Source organism: Lygodium microphyllum, chromosome 20, assembly GCF_053477565.2.
Source record: "Lygodium microphyllum isolate KBCC chromosome 20, Lygodium_microphyllum_v1.1.10, whole genome shotgun sequence".
In the NCBI taxonomy this organism is placed as follows: Eukaryota; Viridiplantae; Streptophyta; class Polypodiopsida; order Schizaeales; family Lygodiaceae; genus Lygodium; species Lygodium microphyllum.
Window position 1 is genome coordinate 54,506,314 of NC_141154.1, and position 16,421 is coordinate 54,522,734.

Here is a 16,421-nt window from a genome sequence, read left to right on the forward strand (position 1 = left end):
ATGTTAACCTCAGCACAAGAAGAAAGTGAGAAAAAGTAGAAAAAGTGCAAGTCATGACCTAAAAGAGATGGCCCAAGAGGAAACCGGACACAATGAAAGAGGTAGGAGAAGGAGAACGACTAAAAGTGCAAGGGTGGCCTCAAAAATCAAGTCAAAGGCAAAAGCACATTTTAAATACAAGGTGCCCCTAAAACTTTTGTAAAAGAGCACCAAGCTCCCTCCTGTGCAAATTGTAAAAGGGTAGACATGCATAAACTAAAGAAATAAACCAAGCATGGGTTGGTGTATAAACATGTTTACATTTGCATCCATTTCAAACACTCGAAAGTACACATAGTATAGGTTCTTGTATACCAAATATGTTTTTCCTTCTGCTACACAATCCATGAAATCTCAACAATTACATATTAGGTTCTTTGCAATGCGCACATCATAACACTCCTACAAGACACTTGAGTTAGGTGTCTCTAGTTTGAAAAGCTCATGCTTCAAGGGCTTCACCACTGTATGGCCCTTCATAGTTGCATCTAGAGCTAATGCTGAGTCTATTCTTTTCCTTGTAGCATGTGAAACACTCTCCAATATCTATGTAAGCCCTCGTTAGCATCCACTACTTGTGCCACCTTTTGTAAAACAAACCCACTACTCTCTAATATGTGGATTTTTTCTATTTTCAAATTTGTGCCTTGTGCCACTGGCCATACTTGTTGAACTTTGGGTGGTACGTGATGAATGGAAGAACAAATGTTCTATGTATGATCCACACTATCATTGTAAAACCACATGAATTGGCTCCGCATTCCATGTTGATTGTTAGCTTCTCCTCTTGAGCTAGACCACTCCATGATGCCCCCAAATGAAAAGGTGCAAGCACCCCATGCATCATGTTTTTTATTTTTTAATTGCATTTTTTCGACCATCCTTGATATTGCACACGACTATAAGAGCTAGAATCCTTCTTATAGCCCAAATGGTCGTGAAGTACTATCTCCACCACCATTTCCTCCAAACAATTTGGCGATACTGCCCTTGATTGGTTGGAAGGCAAAGGGCCATCAAAGTTTAGTTTTCTTGTGCATTTTCTTCTAGATATGTTTTCTGTCACATACTCAAGCATATGAGAGGCATTTTCTTCCTTTGACTCCACTTTTCCATCAACCTTTCATTTCCTCACTACAGTCACATTGTCCCCTCCAAAATCTGGATGTTGATGCATTTTAGTTCCTATTGCCACCTCATCAACCATCCTTGTTGTTGCTTGAGGTGTAGGGCTAATTCCTTGTTGTAGTTGACTCAAAAGCTTCTTTGCATTGGGTCCTACACCATGGAACTTTTCGCAAATGAATACATGTCCTTTCATGCTCTATAAGTAGAGCATAGGTCAAATCACTGACATACGCATTGAACAAGCTAATAGATCCTTTGAATCCCTCCCCGACCAACCAACTTGCATGCATTGGCTCTATTAGGTTCATTGGCATATGAGCGATGTCATCTACTACTTGGACAAATACCAACACGAGAGGGTATGGAGTGTGAGAAAACAATTGCATTGCACATCACATCCTACTCTTATGGATTAGGAAAGTGTCACCTCCAATGTGGATATCTGATATACCACCAACTAAGCCAACAACCCATTGCTAGAATATTGCAATTCGTAACTTTTCCTAAGGTCCACCAAGCTTAAATGAATCAATTTTGCATTGTTGCATCATCTTCCATGGTTGCACATCTCCACATGCAGCACAAATGCTTATGCTCATCTTGGAAACTCTTGTGCACATATTGTGATGTGTATATTTGGAGACTTTGTTCCTAATGAAATAAGTAAGATCTCTCATGTCCTTGCATTATATTGTCTGGACCACCATTGAACATTGTGCGAATGACCCTCTAGTTGGTAGCTACCTCATCTTCCATTAATCCTTGAAAATCAGTGCTCGAGTGGCCACACTTCTCCATCATTGCATTCAACTTTATCCAGAAAAGTACTTGTGTATTTGTATCCTCTTCCTTCATCTCACTTATTGCTAGAGTCATCAACTCTTGTACACTACAGAAACACAAGCTAGAAATTAAAGTTTAAGGAGAACTATGTTCACTATATTCGTGTTGTGATGGTAACTTGTGCAAGAGAAACTACCTTGGGTCATACAAATGTGTTGCCATGGTGGTCCAATCATTAATATGATGTGCATGGTCGAAGTATATCCAACTATGGCCTAGGTCCCTAGTGCCATTCCTTTACATACAATTCACTAAGTCAACCCCTAAGGCTGGCCTAGTCGTTGACATTTTGAATATAAAGCACTTGCTATCATTATTAATGGCTTGCCCAAGAAATAGGCCACCATAGAAAAATCTATATGCACAACATTGCTTTAGCTTTAGAAGATGATTCCATCCCCTGATCACTCTTACCATGTGTTGCACGGACTATGTGTTTGAACCTACATGCATGGAATATTGAACATTAATTTACGAGATGTATGGTATCCATGAATGCAATAATATGTTACATATTACTTTGAATGAGTGATTGGAGTTCCTCAAGCATTGTTGAGAGTTCAATGCCAGACATGGGAACTCATTGCTTGTGGACCAAGGCACTTGTCACTCGTCTTCTAGCCACAATCATTTGCAAGTGTTTTGAGTTCCAACTGCACTAAAGTCTCTTACCATTTTCTCTACGGTCTTTCACACCTCTTTGACATTAGTTCTACATGTGCCTCTTTGCACCTCGTGGTTATGTGTGCCTTAATGGATGAACAATCTTGTTGACATTGTGCTTGTTGACATCACATAATACATTACACATTTGCACTTGGAGAGTAGGATGTGGGGATGCTTACAATAGAATCATCTAAGGCTTCCAAGACAATCAATTGACATTTTGACAGCGGTATGTTGGTATTAAGTTTTCCTATATGGCATGCAATGAGATTAATCAGTATAATTTACTCGTAATAGGGTATAAAAACTAGGATATGCTATCCCATAATCCTTTTAATGACATTGCAAATGAAGAGTCTTGAACATGTCCATGCCACCTGGTTTGGTGAGCCAGAAATTGAGTGGTTAGCACAATTTCTATTTGGATGCTCTAGTTCTCTTATGCATTTTCTTCGACGAATGATACCAGGGAATGCCATCGATGTTGACGTAGGAATGGCCATCATACTTTTGCTCCATGCCCTCCATTGGATGCATATTGTTCATTATAGGTGGAAGCTCGTATGCCACATTGCCATCATACAAAACTAGGATCTCCTCCACTCTCTCTATAACACTCATTTTCTGAAGCAAACGACGTAATACTCGGTGTTGCCCTCCCGAAGACATTATGTACTCAACCAGACTTGTAGCATAAGAGGATGGCCGTATCCCCTCTTCCACATCAAGCGTGATTGTGATGGTCTTGTTTTTTGCCATGTCTGAGAGGGATGGTGAGGCTTCCACAATGATTATTGTTTTCTCAAAGCTACAAGGGCTCTAGGTGAGGTCTACTATGGGGAAAGGTTGCAACGTAGGCCCATTTCTTTGTTCGACAAGATAGTATTGTGAGACCAAGGTCTCTAGAACATATTTCTAGCCAGCCTCAGGGTCATTGTTGTAATGGATCAGTGTGCTTTGTATTCGGCCGCATGGATTATAGCAAGAACACGATAACCATTGCAATTGCAAGTGTCTTCCTCCTTCAACATCAAGAACTGACTACTTGTGTAGTGCATAATAGATTTGGCAAAGAGGGAGGCCACATATATACAAACCTCAATATTTGGCGTAGCACTTAATGATGGATCTATTTCCCAAGCTATCTAGACATATATAGATACACATGTCAGATATGGGTGACAGTGAAAGACTATGTGGGGGTAGATGTCATATGAGAGAGAGGGAGAGGGAGAGGGAGAGGGAGGGAAGGAGGGAGGGAGGGAGGGAGGGAGATAGAGAGAGGAGGGGTGGATAGAGAGAGAGAGAGAGAGAGAGAGAGAGAGAGAGAGAGAGAGAGAGAGAGAGAGAGAGAGAGAGAGAGAGAGAGAGAGATAGAGAGAGAGAGAGAGAGAGAGAGAGAGAGAGAGAAGTTATAGAGAATTGTGTGGAAGGGAGAGAACGAGAGAGGGAGATAGAGAGAGAGGGCATGTGTATGTGGATGCAGGTGCCAGATATGAGAGAGAGAGAGAGGGTGAGATAGAGAGAGAGGATAAGGGAGAGAGGTGTGCACACCTGCGAGATTAAATATTCTACAACGAAAGGCAGGGGGCGGAGGGAGAGGGGTTGTGTCATAGGGGGTATGTAGCCTTGTATAACCACTTTGAGATAGTGTAGCATTAACTGCATGTTAGACATAGAGAGAGAGAGAGAGAGAGAGAGAGAGAGAGAGAGAGAGAGAGAGAGAGAGAGAGAGAGAGAGAGAGAGAGAGAGAGAGAGGGAGATTGAGAGACATGTGCGGTATGAAGAGAGAGCCACCGGGGGGGGAGGAGGGGTGTTTGACACATTTTTCTTCACCAAATATGGGGGCGCTAGTGACCCCTTCTTCGACAATAAAATGATCCCAGCCCACATACATTCTCTCTCCCCAACAATCCTAGCCCATGCACTTTCTTCCATCCCCTCTATAAAAAAACCCAAATAACTAACATATATGTGGGCGCGCTAGTGACTTCTTTGGCGACAAAACAACCCTAGCCCACACGCACTTGCACTTTCTCTCCCATCCCCTCCATAAAAAACCCATATAACTAACATATTGCTTAATTTTACCATACTAACATACTAATCTATACGAATTGATTTATACTAACATATTAATTAGTATATCAATTAATCAATATCAATATACTAACATGTTAATTAATATATTAATTTATACTAATTAATATAAATTGATATTAATATATTTGATGGTTAATATTTAATTAATTGATATTCATTATTCATATTAATAATTCATTAATCAATAAATTTCTAAATAATTAAAATTCACTAATTGAGTTATATTAATTAATATTAATATACTCATTATTTAATACTAACTAATATTAACTAATGAAAATACTAATTAATATAAACTAGGTTATAGTAATAAAATAATTAATATTGATAGATAATAATAAATAAATTAATAAATAAATTGATATTAATTAATAAACTATTTAAAAACTAGTTGATATTGACTAATTAAATAATAAATAAACTAAATAATAAAATATAATTAATTAATTGACTAATTGATATTAATTAACTAATTAATTAATACTTTATTTCACTACTTTAAAAAAGTAAAAAATGTGAATAACTCTTTTTTTCCCTACTTAAATGGGGGAGAGAGAGAGAGAGAGAGAGAGAGAGAGAGAGAGAGAGAGAGAGGGGGGGGGGTATTCATGTGTGGGGAAGAGGGGGCAAATTTTTTTTCTCGCCATCCCCTTTCGGGGAGAAAATTTTTTGCCCCCATAAATTAATAATAACTAACTAATTTAATTAATAATAATCTATTTAATATTAATATTAGTTTAAAATCAATTAAATTAATACACTATTAAAAATAGTTTATATTAATCAATTCATATTTATATACATTATTTGTTAACTATCTAATTAAAATATTATTTATTAACTAGCTAAAGATTTAATACTAGTTAATATAATAATTAATAAATATATATTAATATGATTAATAATATACTAATTAAGTAATTAGAGAGAGAGAAAGGTAATGTTAGCATGGGACTTGTGAAAAAAAAATTCGTGGAGAAGGGGTTGTTAGCAACCCCCTCCTGGGTTTTGCTTTGTCTCTATCTATCTACCTCTCTCTCCTCTGAGAGATGAAGGATTGGCCTTGCATAATTTTTTTTTGCCAAGAAGGGGTTATTAGAAGCCCTTACTCGAGTGAAAGATTGATAAACTTGTGAATTTTGTTTCACCTGACTAGGGGTTGCTGTTGATGACCCCTTCTCGAGTGAAAAATAAATTCACAAGTCCACTTCTTAGGCGAAAGATAAAGTCACAAGGACTTGCGACTTTATTTTTCGCCCAAGAAGGGGCCTATAGCCCCTTTTCAGGTAGAAAAAAAATCACAAGTCTGAGAAGGGACTTGTGACTTTATTTTTTCCTGAGAAGGGGCTACCGACAACCCCTTCTTGGTGAAAAAAAATTCCACATATTGCATGCTCTCTCTCTCTCTCTCTAGGAGAGTCTATACTTGAATTTTTTCCTACCCAGTCACTATGTTTATGTAAATCACAATTGGTATTTGATGTTAGGAAATCTAGGAAGCAATATATATGCAAGAAGTAAATATAAACCCCTCCATCATGCTGAGATCGGATTTCAAAAGACAAGTTTAAGTCACCGTTTTCGAGGGTGATGAAAGTATAGGAAAAGGTTTGGTCCATCAAACGTCCCCTTGCCAAGCTTGCTTCCTAGACAAGTTGGAGTTCTCGTTATTGTCGTGCATCAAAGAGGTGTGAAGGCATGCGATATAGGTAATACTGAGATTGACTTCGAGGAAAATGTAATTGTGCAATGGCCAATCAAATTGATTGGTAAGGAGCCCCTCTCTTGATTTTTATTATGGCCACTTTTTCTCCCCCTCTTACCTTATTTTGAATCATTGTTTCCAGAAAAGAGAGTAATGACGCGACAAGTCTCCTGTGAGGATTGTGACTTACCTCCCCAACCTAGAGCAGGATAGGCTATTGTCACTGCTAGCATGCCCATTGCACTTGCATGTGGGGAAGGAGTGACATTAGGGAGAAGGTGGATATGCTTCAATGACGTAGACGAGGAAAGCTAAGAGAAAGCACATAGTATCAATGTGGTACCAACAAGGAGAGCGACGACCAATAAAGCATCAAGCCATTCAATGCACAATAGGGGTGTGGTCGCATGCAAAGCGAGAAGAAGCGAACACAAAGAACATAAAGGAGTGCATGATATAGGCTAGGGATATGACTAGCGAGACTCCTCTCACAATCACTCGCGATAAACATATTGTGCAAGCTTGTATCGAAGACCAGTTGGAAACGTTGATAATGTGAGTGGTTATAAGAGATGGTGACTTGTTATTGAATATAGTTTTTATTTTTTTACATTGATGTTGGTATTACTTTATCGTCTGATACAGACGCAGACATCCACCCCTTTACCACCCATCCCATTATGTCATTTGGTTTCCATGCCTATGATAAGACAAGTTACATTAAAGTACAAGCAACTTTTTCAGCAATGGACATATTAGAGGGATAGGTATATTCATAGTATCATTGCATATTCCAAGGCACTAGTGCAAAGGTGGTTGATGATACAATTAGAAAGGAGTGGGATCCCCATTAGCTAAGAAAGCACACGACATTTGAAGCAGAAATCAACGGCATTGATTGGGTCTTTTTGTCAAATTGCATATTTTATGTTAGGAATGGTAACCATGACTCAGATCATGGATGAATGAGATACAAACATGTGAGTGGCCCTAAACCATAGGCCCTTAACATTTTCCAATGCATTTGTTGCCACTGTCGTTGCTAACATATTTGATTGTTTACAACATCCTTCCAGATAATGAGAGGCAACATATGCACATTGGTTGGTGACAAGCATGGCAAGAAGGGAGATTTTGTCAACTATATCTCGTACAAATAGATATGCAGTGAAATATTTTCTGCTATGCTTGGAATACCTTTATGTACTAAATGTCACATGGATGAATAAATGTGTATGAGACCCTAATATAGGATGTATACAGGCTGGCACCAAAGGGGGTTGTCCATACCTCATATTCAGACCTTGTCCGTGAAGCAATGATGCTAGGACATGCTAACCCCACATCTATTTTTGACAAGTTAATTGATGATGCAAAGGCATGGGTGCACACAAAAAGCCAACATCCATTCCTGCATGGTATAAGGCACTATTGATCGCACTTGCTAAGAGTTGTGGACCCTAGCGTCAAAGAGAAGTGGTATTAGTAAGTTCCTACCTCTCTATACTTGCCTATCAAATGCATTCAAACTACATTGGTCCGAAGTAACAATGTTTTTATCATCATAGAACTGTCTCATGCTTGGAGTGGAACTCTAAGATTGGGGTATTTTGAATGAGGAGAGAATATACACATTGGCGTCCTCAAAGCTAAACGAGATAGATCACGTAAGGATATTGAAGGCCATGGAGAGTTCTAATAAGAAAATTTGAATGTTGATGGGCATGCCTAAACGTAGATTAATCTCATTCGTCTATACTATCTGCATCGTAAGTCCGACACATTATTATTAAATGACATAACTTTGATTTGAGAAGATACAAATGTACCTTTTCAAAGTTGAGTGAGAGAATCAACCTTTTGGGCCATGTTGCAAGATAGTGGAAGGAGACTACTCTCGAGTTGGGAGGACTATTATAACATTCGAGTGGAACACAATTTGTTCTTCTATTATATGCAGGAAATGAAGAGAAAACATAGAGAGCAAATGTTTTGCACCATCTTCCATGATTTCAAGCCAAATAAAGATATAGAGTCACAAAAGTCATCAAAGTTGGTGGCATGGAGGCTTTTGTATAGATAAATCACAATACCATTCCAAAAATGTAATGGTGGCTTTGTTTGTTAGGTTCATGTACGAGTAGATGGAGAGGGGGGCTATATAAACTTTGCTGGGAGAATGCCAAGACTGGGTGGACCTACAAGATGATCAATGCATGGTATGAGGATTATCAAATAGAGTAGGAGTGGGATGAGGAGATATATTGGAGATGCCCTATCTTCCTCGACTGCCCAAAAGGTGAATACTCCTCCAAAAAGGTTTGTATCCAGAAATACTCAAAGCAAAAACAAATGCAAGAGACACATGGTTTCAAAGTCGTGGTAAGTAAAATGACTTGCATTCTTAGAAGTATATTACACTTTGTTGTCTTCTAGTAAAGAGATTATGATCATTTTATAGGAAACTGATACCTATAATGTAGTAGTCATAAAAAGAAAACAAAAGAGCAAGTGAACACCTAGTATTGTCGAAGAAAGGCATGCCCTCATCACCAATTAATTTGGTTTCTCCACACCTGAAAGGTTTGATGTTTTAAAGTATTGTAGCCAATACATCTCTTGTATTCCTATGGTGGAAATATATCATTGAATATGAATTGTAACCACTTGACCATGTAGGCCCCATGATTGATACCATTGAAGACCTTATCGCAATTCCAATGGTGCAACGAACAACACACTCGAGCATAGAGGTAAGTCAATTGGAAGTTGCAAGTTTGCCATCTATTACATACTCATCTAGATTGTTCCAAAGAATATGTATTGTTCCATTCCTTGACATATTTTCAATGGACTTAATTTTGTAGTGGAAGGCACTATGAAGGAGGTCTGTATCATTGGCATGGATAGAAGGATAGGGCAAGTTTGTCCAGATCTTGCAATTGAGAGGCTTACCTTACATACCACTATAGAGAGAGAGATGCGTGATAGTGATGGAAAGTGGTGAGGGGATAGCTGAGGACACGGCATCACATCCCACTAAAATGCGTATTGCAGAGCACTGAGATGATAAGCTAACTTGCATAGAAAACTCATGATGTGAAAGCATGTAATTCTTGTTTATCATTGAAGTAACAACAACAATGTTTTATACTCAGCAAATGGTGAAAGAATTGAAGGTCTTAGATCTATAGTGACAACAAAATGGCACACACGCATAGATGTAAAGAAACGATGCTCATGAATTTCACTTGTCGTGATCAAATGATATGAGAGCTTAAAAACATTCTATCATTACATGATATCAATAGTAATGTTTCATCCTATGTAGGGAAGGAACGAATGCAAAAATATAGACTAGCAACACCAAGGGACATGGCAGCTATTGGTAAACAAGCGTGACTCATGGTTTTTTTTCCCCGTGATACAATGTGAATAAGGATGATCTATCTTTTTGCAAGAGGGGATACAATTCGAGATTATGATCCTACAATGGAGGAGGATGTGCTAGCCACACACACATGTGAACAAATGTGCCTTGAGAATCTTATTTATAGTAACATTAAAAAAGAAGGATATATTGCTAATTGTGAGGTCAATGTGCAAAGATATATACTGAAAGTCACATGGAAGCCCCCCTACAAGACACTGTCTCCCATGTTGCTATGATGGTAAAGGTGGAGTGGTGTACTATTCTTTAGGATCCATTCGAGATAGAAAATGCATTACATATAAAGCAATCAACCAAGTGAGGCATTCTCTTGATTGGCAAAGGCTTTAGAGGAGATCAACCAATACAAAATGATCGAGATTGATGAAGAAAGCACAAACATAGCATGTGATATCATGGTGGTTTGTCTCCTCGAAGATAGTGTCATGCATGGATTGGGGGATAAAATTCCATCGTGGAGCTCCCATACTGAGACAGAGTCAATTGATGCCATGCATCTGGCTAATCATGTGCTCAAGGACACATGGATGCTAATTTTTCTTGCCAGAGCACACTCCATGGTAGAGCTCATCGAGTAGGTTGTGGAGGATGGATGTTGACGGATGGAGTCATGGCAGAAGTGTTGGGCCTTACGCATGGTACACAAAAGAAGGTACACAAAAGAAGGGGTTACCATTTTAGATTGCAATGTGGGATGTGGTGACCTTTGCATCGGTAGTTTTAGATTCCAATAGATAAATTGCATGTTTGTATCGGAAGATTTCTAAGAGCAAAGGTAACATGTTTACATAAGCTTGTATAATATTTGATTGTAATGTAGTTCTCTTTTTTATCATACCAATACATGCATGCTCACCTTTTCACGTGTGTATGTACAACTTCCTCTCACAACCTGAAAGTTAATTATGTTCGATGTGAATGGGGTGCTTTCACATAGTCGGCCAAAGGAGAAGGAATCATTACTGGTGAATCCCCTCAATGGGCAGGTATTAGGTGATTTTGCGACTAGGGCTCATGAACTTTTTGAAGGAAATATCCACATTGCTTAACATTGCCATTTGGAGCTCAATGAAGGAGGACAACTTGAGCAAGCTACTCCAACTGGTTAAAAGTGAATGTGTGAAGTCATCAAAGCAAGCACTAGCCTTTGTATTTCAATATGGACAATGCAAGTTTCCCACAACTACTTCTTTCGGAAGGAGTTATACGAAGCCCCTTTTCTTGAAATGTTTTGATGACATTGATTTGCCACACTTCAATCCAACAATGACACAATTTGTGGATGATAGCATGGAGAAGATGCAAATGAATCTACCCAATGCCTTTATATACCCACCTCCATTTGAGGGAAAAACCATGGATACTGTCCTCTTGGAGCACATGCTTCCATGGTTCAGTCCTAAACTTTATTAGGGATCACCCATTCCACCCTCCAAAAATGGAATTCGATTGATATTTCATGTGCACAATGAATAAGTAGTTTCATAATTATTTGATTGCGTTGATTTTCAAGCGCAATGAAATGAGGAGGAGAAAGAATATGAGAAAGAGAGAGAAATGTGCGAGTGAAGCAAATTGTGTATATGCCTTCACTCAATTGTAGTACTATAAGATGTGTAAATACATCACATACAAAATATTGAGGGAGAGGTGGAATGTAAATGCATGCGTGCATGTGAATGTATATGCACACAATTGATTGAGTAACAATGAGGTAATGTTGTTGTCCTAATATTAACTATTTAAACAATTTAAAAAACAACATATATAGCATATTTTTACAGTAAGTGTAACAAACTGTTACTACAAAGCCACCTAGTAAAATGAGCTTTAGGCTATTCTTCAAATGTGAGGGCTGATGTGAGCAATGCTAATGCACTAGGGAAGGGTGATGTGAGCGCTTTAGTTGACTTGAATTGCTCTACAAAGAAGATGCACATGGAAGTTGAGGAACATTAAAGGCTTTTGAATTTTGAAGGTAGTGTTCAAGAAAATGATGGTAGGATTTGACATTTATAATTAAGACATTAGTAAAGTTTAATATTTTAGACCTTAAGATTTTTCAAAAATTTTCAATTCATTTCACATTAAACCTCAGTTTTCTATAAACACTCTAAATTGAAGGGCAAAGAAAGGTTGCATGAGAGAGAGTGTGTGTGTCTCTGTGTGTGAGAGGGAGAGTGGCGAGTGAGTGTAAATCTCGATACCTAAATACACACAATAGCCTACCTGTAACTGAAGGAGTGCGCACACAAAGAGATCGTGGGCGTCGGCGGGCGAGGAAGAAGCGGCTTTTATACTGCCTGAAAATGATTTTTATTTTAATTTTCAACTATTTATAGGCAGAGATATTTGCGCAATTAATCACAAGACACACTTTTCTTACCAGGAGTCAGTCTCTCCCCCTCGCCCCCCCTCGCCCCCCCCCCCCCCCCCTCTATATTTTTGTGGTTGGGTCTGTTTGTCTTGTGAGAGAATAGCCGGTTTCATCACAGCCCATATCATTTTTTCCCTCTTATTTTACAGGCCTGAGCTCCTTCTCTGTCTTGCATATCACCATCCACATACCCACAACACACAGAGAACAGAGCAACCCACAACCCACAGAAAGAAGAGAGAAACTCCAGAGAGACTGAGACGAGACCATGGCTCCTAATGGCCTCCCTGCCACCTACAACGACTTCACCTTCGCCGAGCTCGAGCGCGAGCCCTACTGGCCCTCTGCCAGGCTCCGCATCTCCATCACCGGCGCCGGCGGCTTCATTGCCTCCCACATTGCCCGCCGCCTCAAGAGCGAGGGCCACTACATCATCGCCTCGGACTGGAAGAAGAATGAGCACATGACCGAGGACATGTTCTGCAATGAATTCCACCTCGTCGACCTCCGAGTCATGGACAACTGCCTCGCCGTCACCAAGGGTGTGGGTCATGTCTTCAACCTCGCCGCCGACATGGGTGGCATGGGGTTTATCCAGTCCAACCATTCGGTTATCATGTACAACAACACCATGATCAGTTTCAACATGCTCGAAGCGGCCCGAATCAATGGTGTTAACAGGTGGGCTTTGCTCTGTGAATATAGAATTCAGTGCAGATCTAAACTTTATGTACCTCGAGTCTTGTGCTGCAAGCTACTTATTGATTTGTCTGTACCAGAGGTCAGATAAGCTGATTTAGAGCTGATGAGACTCAGGAATTTGATTTAGCACAAATTAGAGTCATAAATCGTCTGGTATTTCCAATGGTTTTTTAAGGAGTTTTATCACAATTCGGAATCATAATTTGTCTGGTACCTCCAATGGGTTTTAAGGAGTTAATGACATGCAACTAGGATTGCTAGAATTTTATCATTGCATGAAAGTTTTGGTTCTTCAAATGACCTTAATATTCCCTACGTTCTTCAGTACATGATAATTTATGCTGGTTTTTCTTTTAAAATGTTATTCAGCATGTGCTAATTCATGCAATTTCCATAAAATACCTTCTCGAGGTGCATAATTTCTTATGGAAATGGCTGAAAGATTCATAATTTGGACTCTTGTTTGACGTTATCTTGAGTTACGTATGATTTGTCAAGAAGTCTTGGTCTTTTTTGTCTCAGAAGAGGTGAATGTTGAAACAGGTTTTTCTACGCCTCAAGTGCTTGCATCTACCCTGAGTTCAAACAGCTTGACACGAATGTGAGCTTGAAGGAGTCAGATGCATGGCCTGCAGAGGTACTTTTGAATTTTAGGCTCATATGCTTTTAGAGCTAACTGGAGATAGGAGAGTCTTAATTGCATCTTTTACAAACAGTGTTTTTCTGTCTTTGTGTTTTTGTGTGTCTGTTACTGCAACTTTGGGTTGGTTGCATTGCAGCCTCAAGATGCCTATGGTCTTGAAAAACTTGCATCAGAGGAGCTTTGCAAGCACTACACAAAGGATTTTGGCATTGAGTGCAGAATTGGGCGCTTCCATAACATTTATGGCCCTTATGGAACATGGAAGGGTAAGCTTAATTGTTGTACACACACTTCTGATTGAAGTGTGCTTTGTTGCACGGGCTTAAGATATTCGTGGTTGCACAAAATCCTCATTGCATGTGCACACTGGTTTCAATTTGACACTAACTTTCTCACAAGTTCTAGCTTAAAAAGGTTTCAGGGAAACATCCTATGTTTTGAGATGCTGAAACTGAGTCCAAGATTGAAACTCTTTGCTCCTCCTCAATTTTTGTGGAGACTGAGTACCCATGTAATTTTAGATGCTGAGATCTTGAAAGTGATTATAGCGATGCCAGCAATGTAAGCATCATACTGTCTAGTTGCTTTGTTGCTTTGCGCATACACTGGAGCAGTACAACTGAAGATAATCTATTGACTATTATTTTGCTATTATATTGCTGTCTAGTTGCTATGTTGCTATGCATACACACTGGAGCAGTACAACTGAAGATAATCTATTGACTATTGTTATGCTATTATATTGTCTGCCTTGTTGCGCCCTTTTTTTTTTGATGGGTAGACTTGTGTCTGAAGTCAATATCTATTTACTATCATTGAAATGTTGTCATATGGTTCAAATACACATGGATGTATGTTGTAGATGTATGCATAGTACTACCATTTCACTTGTGCACTGCTTGATTTATGTAATACTATGATTTCGTGTAGGTGGAAGGGAGAAGGCACCAGCTGCCTTTTGCAGAAAGGCTCTTACATCTGTTGATAAGTTTGAGATGTGGGGAGACGGCAAACAGACTAGGTCCTTCACCTTCATAGATGAATGTGTTGAAGGTGTTTTAAGGTTAGTTTAAGAAGACATTCAAGTCGTGTGTTTTGATGTTATTTTTAACTTTTTTTAAGTCTGGTGTGTTGGGACTTAGTCCTAGCATGTCTTAAAATTGTAGTATTGTTCAAGTCTGGTGTTTTGATGTTATTTTAACTTTTTTAAAGTCTGGTTGGGACTAAGTCCTAACATGTCTTAAAATTGTAGTATTGTTGTAAGCTAACTGCTCCTTACACCTGCTGGTTGAAACCATGCCTCAGATTGACAAAGTCAGACTTCAGAGAGCCTGTTAACATTGGCAGTGATGAAATGGTAAGCATGAATGAGATGGCTGAGATTGTCCTCAGCTTTGAGGACAAGAAGCTGCCTATCCATCACATTCCTGGTCCGGAGGGAGTACGTGGTCGCAATTCTGATAATACGTTGATCAAAGAAAAGCTTGGTTGGGCTCCATCCATGAAACTCAAGGTGAATGTCTTTGGTGGTTTGTTTTTTGCCATGTTTATGCCTTAGAGCTGGAGATTTACATTTGTTGTGTACTTTTTTGCCTGGATCTGTTTTCGTTTTCTTATCTTGATTTTTGATTTGACAGAATATGTTAACTTTTTCGGTTTGTTGTTGCTGAAAGTGTCCTTCCTTCTTGACGGCCAGGCATCCATTAGATGCATTTTTATTAATATAGCAGGAATTGAACCTATTGGAAGCCTACATTTTTTGGTTTGATTTTGACTGTTCCTGTTGTTCCATGTTCTTCCTCTTTATCACTTTCTCTCTAATCACATTTGAGCTTTAATTAGTTAGTCTGCTACTACATTCTTAAGGTAATGGTTGGTTTGATGAAATGATTGTTAAAGGTATGTGTAGGGTCGTCCGTCCATATTCCTAGCATAGCCAAGTATTGTTATGCAAGCAAATTATGTTATGTTTATAAATTGATGTCAGATTAGGAGTGGGTCAAGTTGATCTGTTTTCTGATTTGGTTGTGTCCACAGGATGGCTTGAGAATCACATACTTCTGGATCAAAGAACAGATTGAGAAGGAGAAGACTCAGGGTGTGGACTTAGCTACATACACATCCTCCAAGGTAGTCCAGACTCAGGCACCGGTTCAGTTGGGTTCGCTTCGTGCTGCTGATGGCAAAGAAGGCTTGTGATCTGTTCTGCACATCTGCCACCCTATGATGTGGTGATCTAGTTAGGTGCCTGTTAAGGCAGCCCAGGATCATCTGCCAGGGAAAGGCAGTGTTTCAAGCCTCAAGTATTGAGTGCTCAATCATCAGCACTTGTCTGATTTCCACTGCAGAGGTGATGCATTGGGGTATTTTATATCTTTTGTAATGTCATATCTTTTTTGCCCATCAGTATTGATTCATACTGGTGTGCTGGAAAGGACGCATGCATTTGCTATTCTTAATATCAATATAAAATATGTTGTTACAAAGAGTTTGTGGGCTCTATTTGATATGCTCCTTTAACTCTGCAAAGGATTTAGTACAATGTGTTGTTAAGCTGATTGAGGAGATGATAAAGTTGCTGCAAGTGTAGCACAATTGAGTGAAGTGGTGAGGTGAGGCAGTGGTACAAGTTGCAAGTATAGTCAATGGTGTGAAGTGGTGTGGCCAAAGTTGCAAGTCGGTCACATGTTAGTAAGATGGTAGGGTTGAAGTTGCTGCAAGTATATTCAATGGTCTAAAGTGGTGAGGTAATGGTCCATGTGG

General features: G+C 39.1%; 1 protein-coding gene across 1 annotated transcript; it reads left to right on the forward strand.

Annotated features, from left to right (window-relative positions):
* The first annotated feature begins 12,349 nt into the window (after window positions 1–12,349).
* On the forward strand, window positions 12,350–16,144 carry GME (GDP-D-mannose 3',5'-epimerase). Its single transcript, XM_087701183.1, has 6 exons — window positions 12,350–12,994; window positions 13,559–13,652; window positions 13,795–13,924; window positions 14,589–14,721; window positions 14,964–15,171; window positions 15,696–16,144. The coding sequence occupies exons 1-6, from the start codon at window positions 12,582–12,584 to the stop codon at window positions 15,855–15,857; spliced, it is 1,140 nt and encodes a 379-aa protein (XP_087557309.1). The 5' UTR covers window positions 12,350–12,581; the 3' UTR covers window positions 15,858–16,144.
* The last annotated feature ends 277 nt before the right edge of the window (window positions 16,145–16,421 follow it).

What these genes read in the sequence shown, in the direction of transcription:
- GME (XM_087701183.1), top strand. Translation starts at nt 12,582, where the DNA reads ATGGCTCCTAATGGCCTCCCTGCCACCTACAACGACTTCACCTTCGCC. An exon ending in TGTGTTGAAGGTGTTTTAAG is followed by an intron (nt 14,722 to 14,963) that starts GTTAGTTTAAGA and finishes ACCATGCCTCAG; the next exon opens with ATTGACAAAGTCAGACTTCA. An exon ending in CTCCATCCATGAAACTCAAG is followed by an intron (nt 15,172 to 15,695) that starts GTGAATGTCTTT and finishes TTGTGTCCACAG; the next exon opens with GATGGCTTGAGAATCACATA.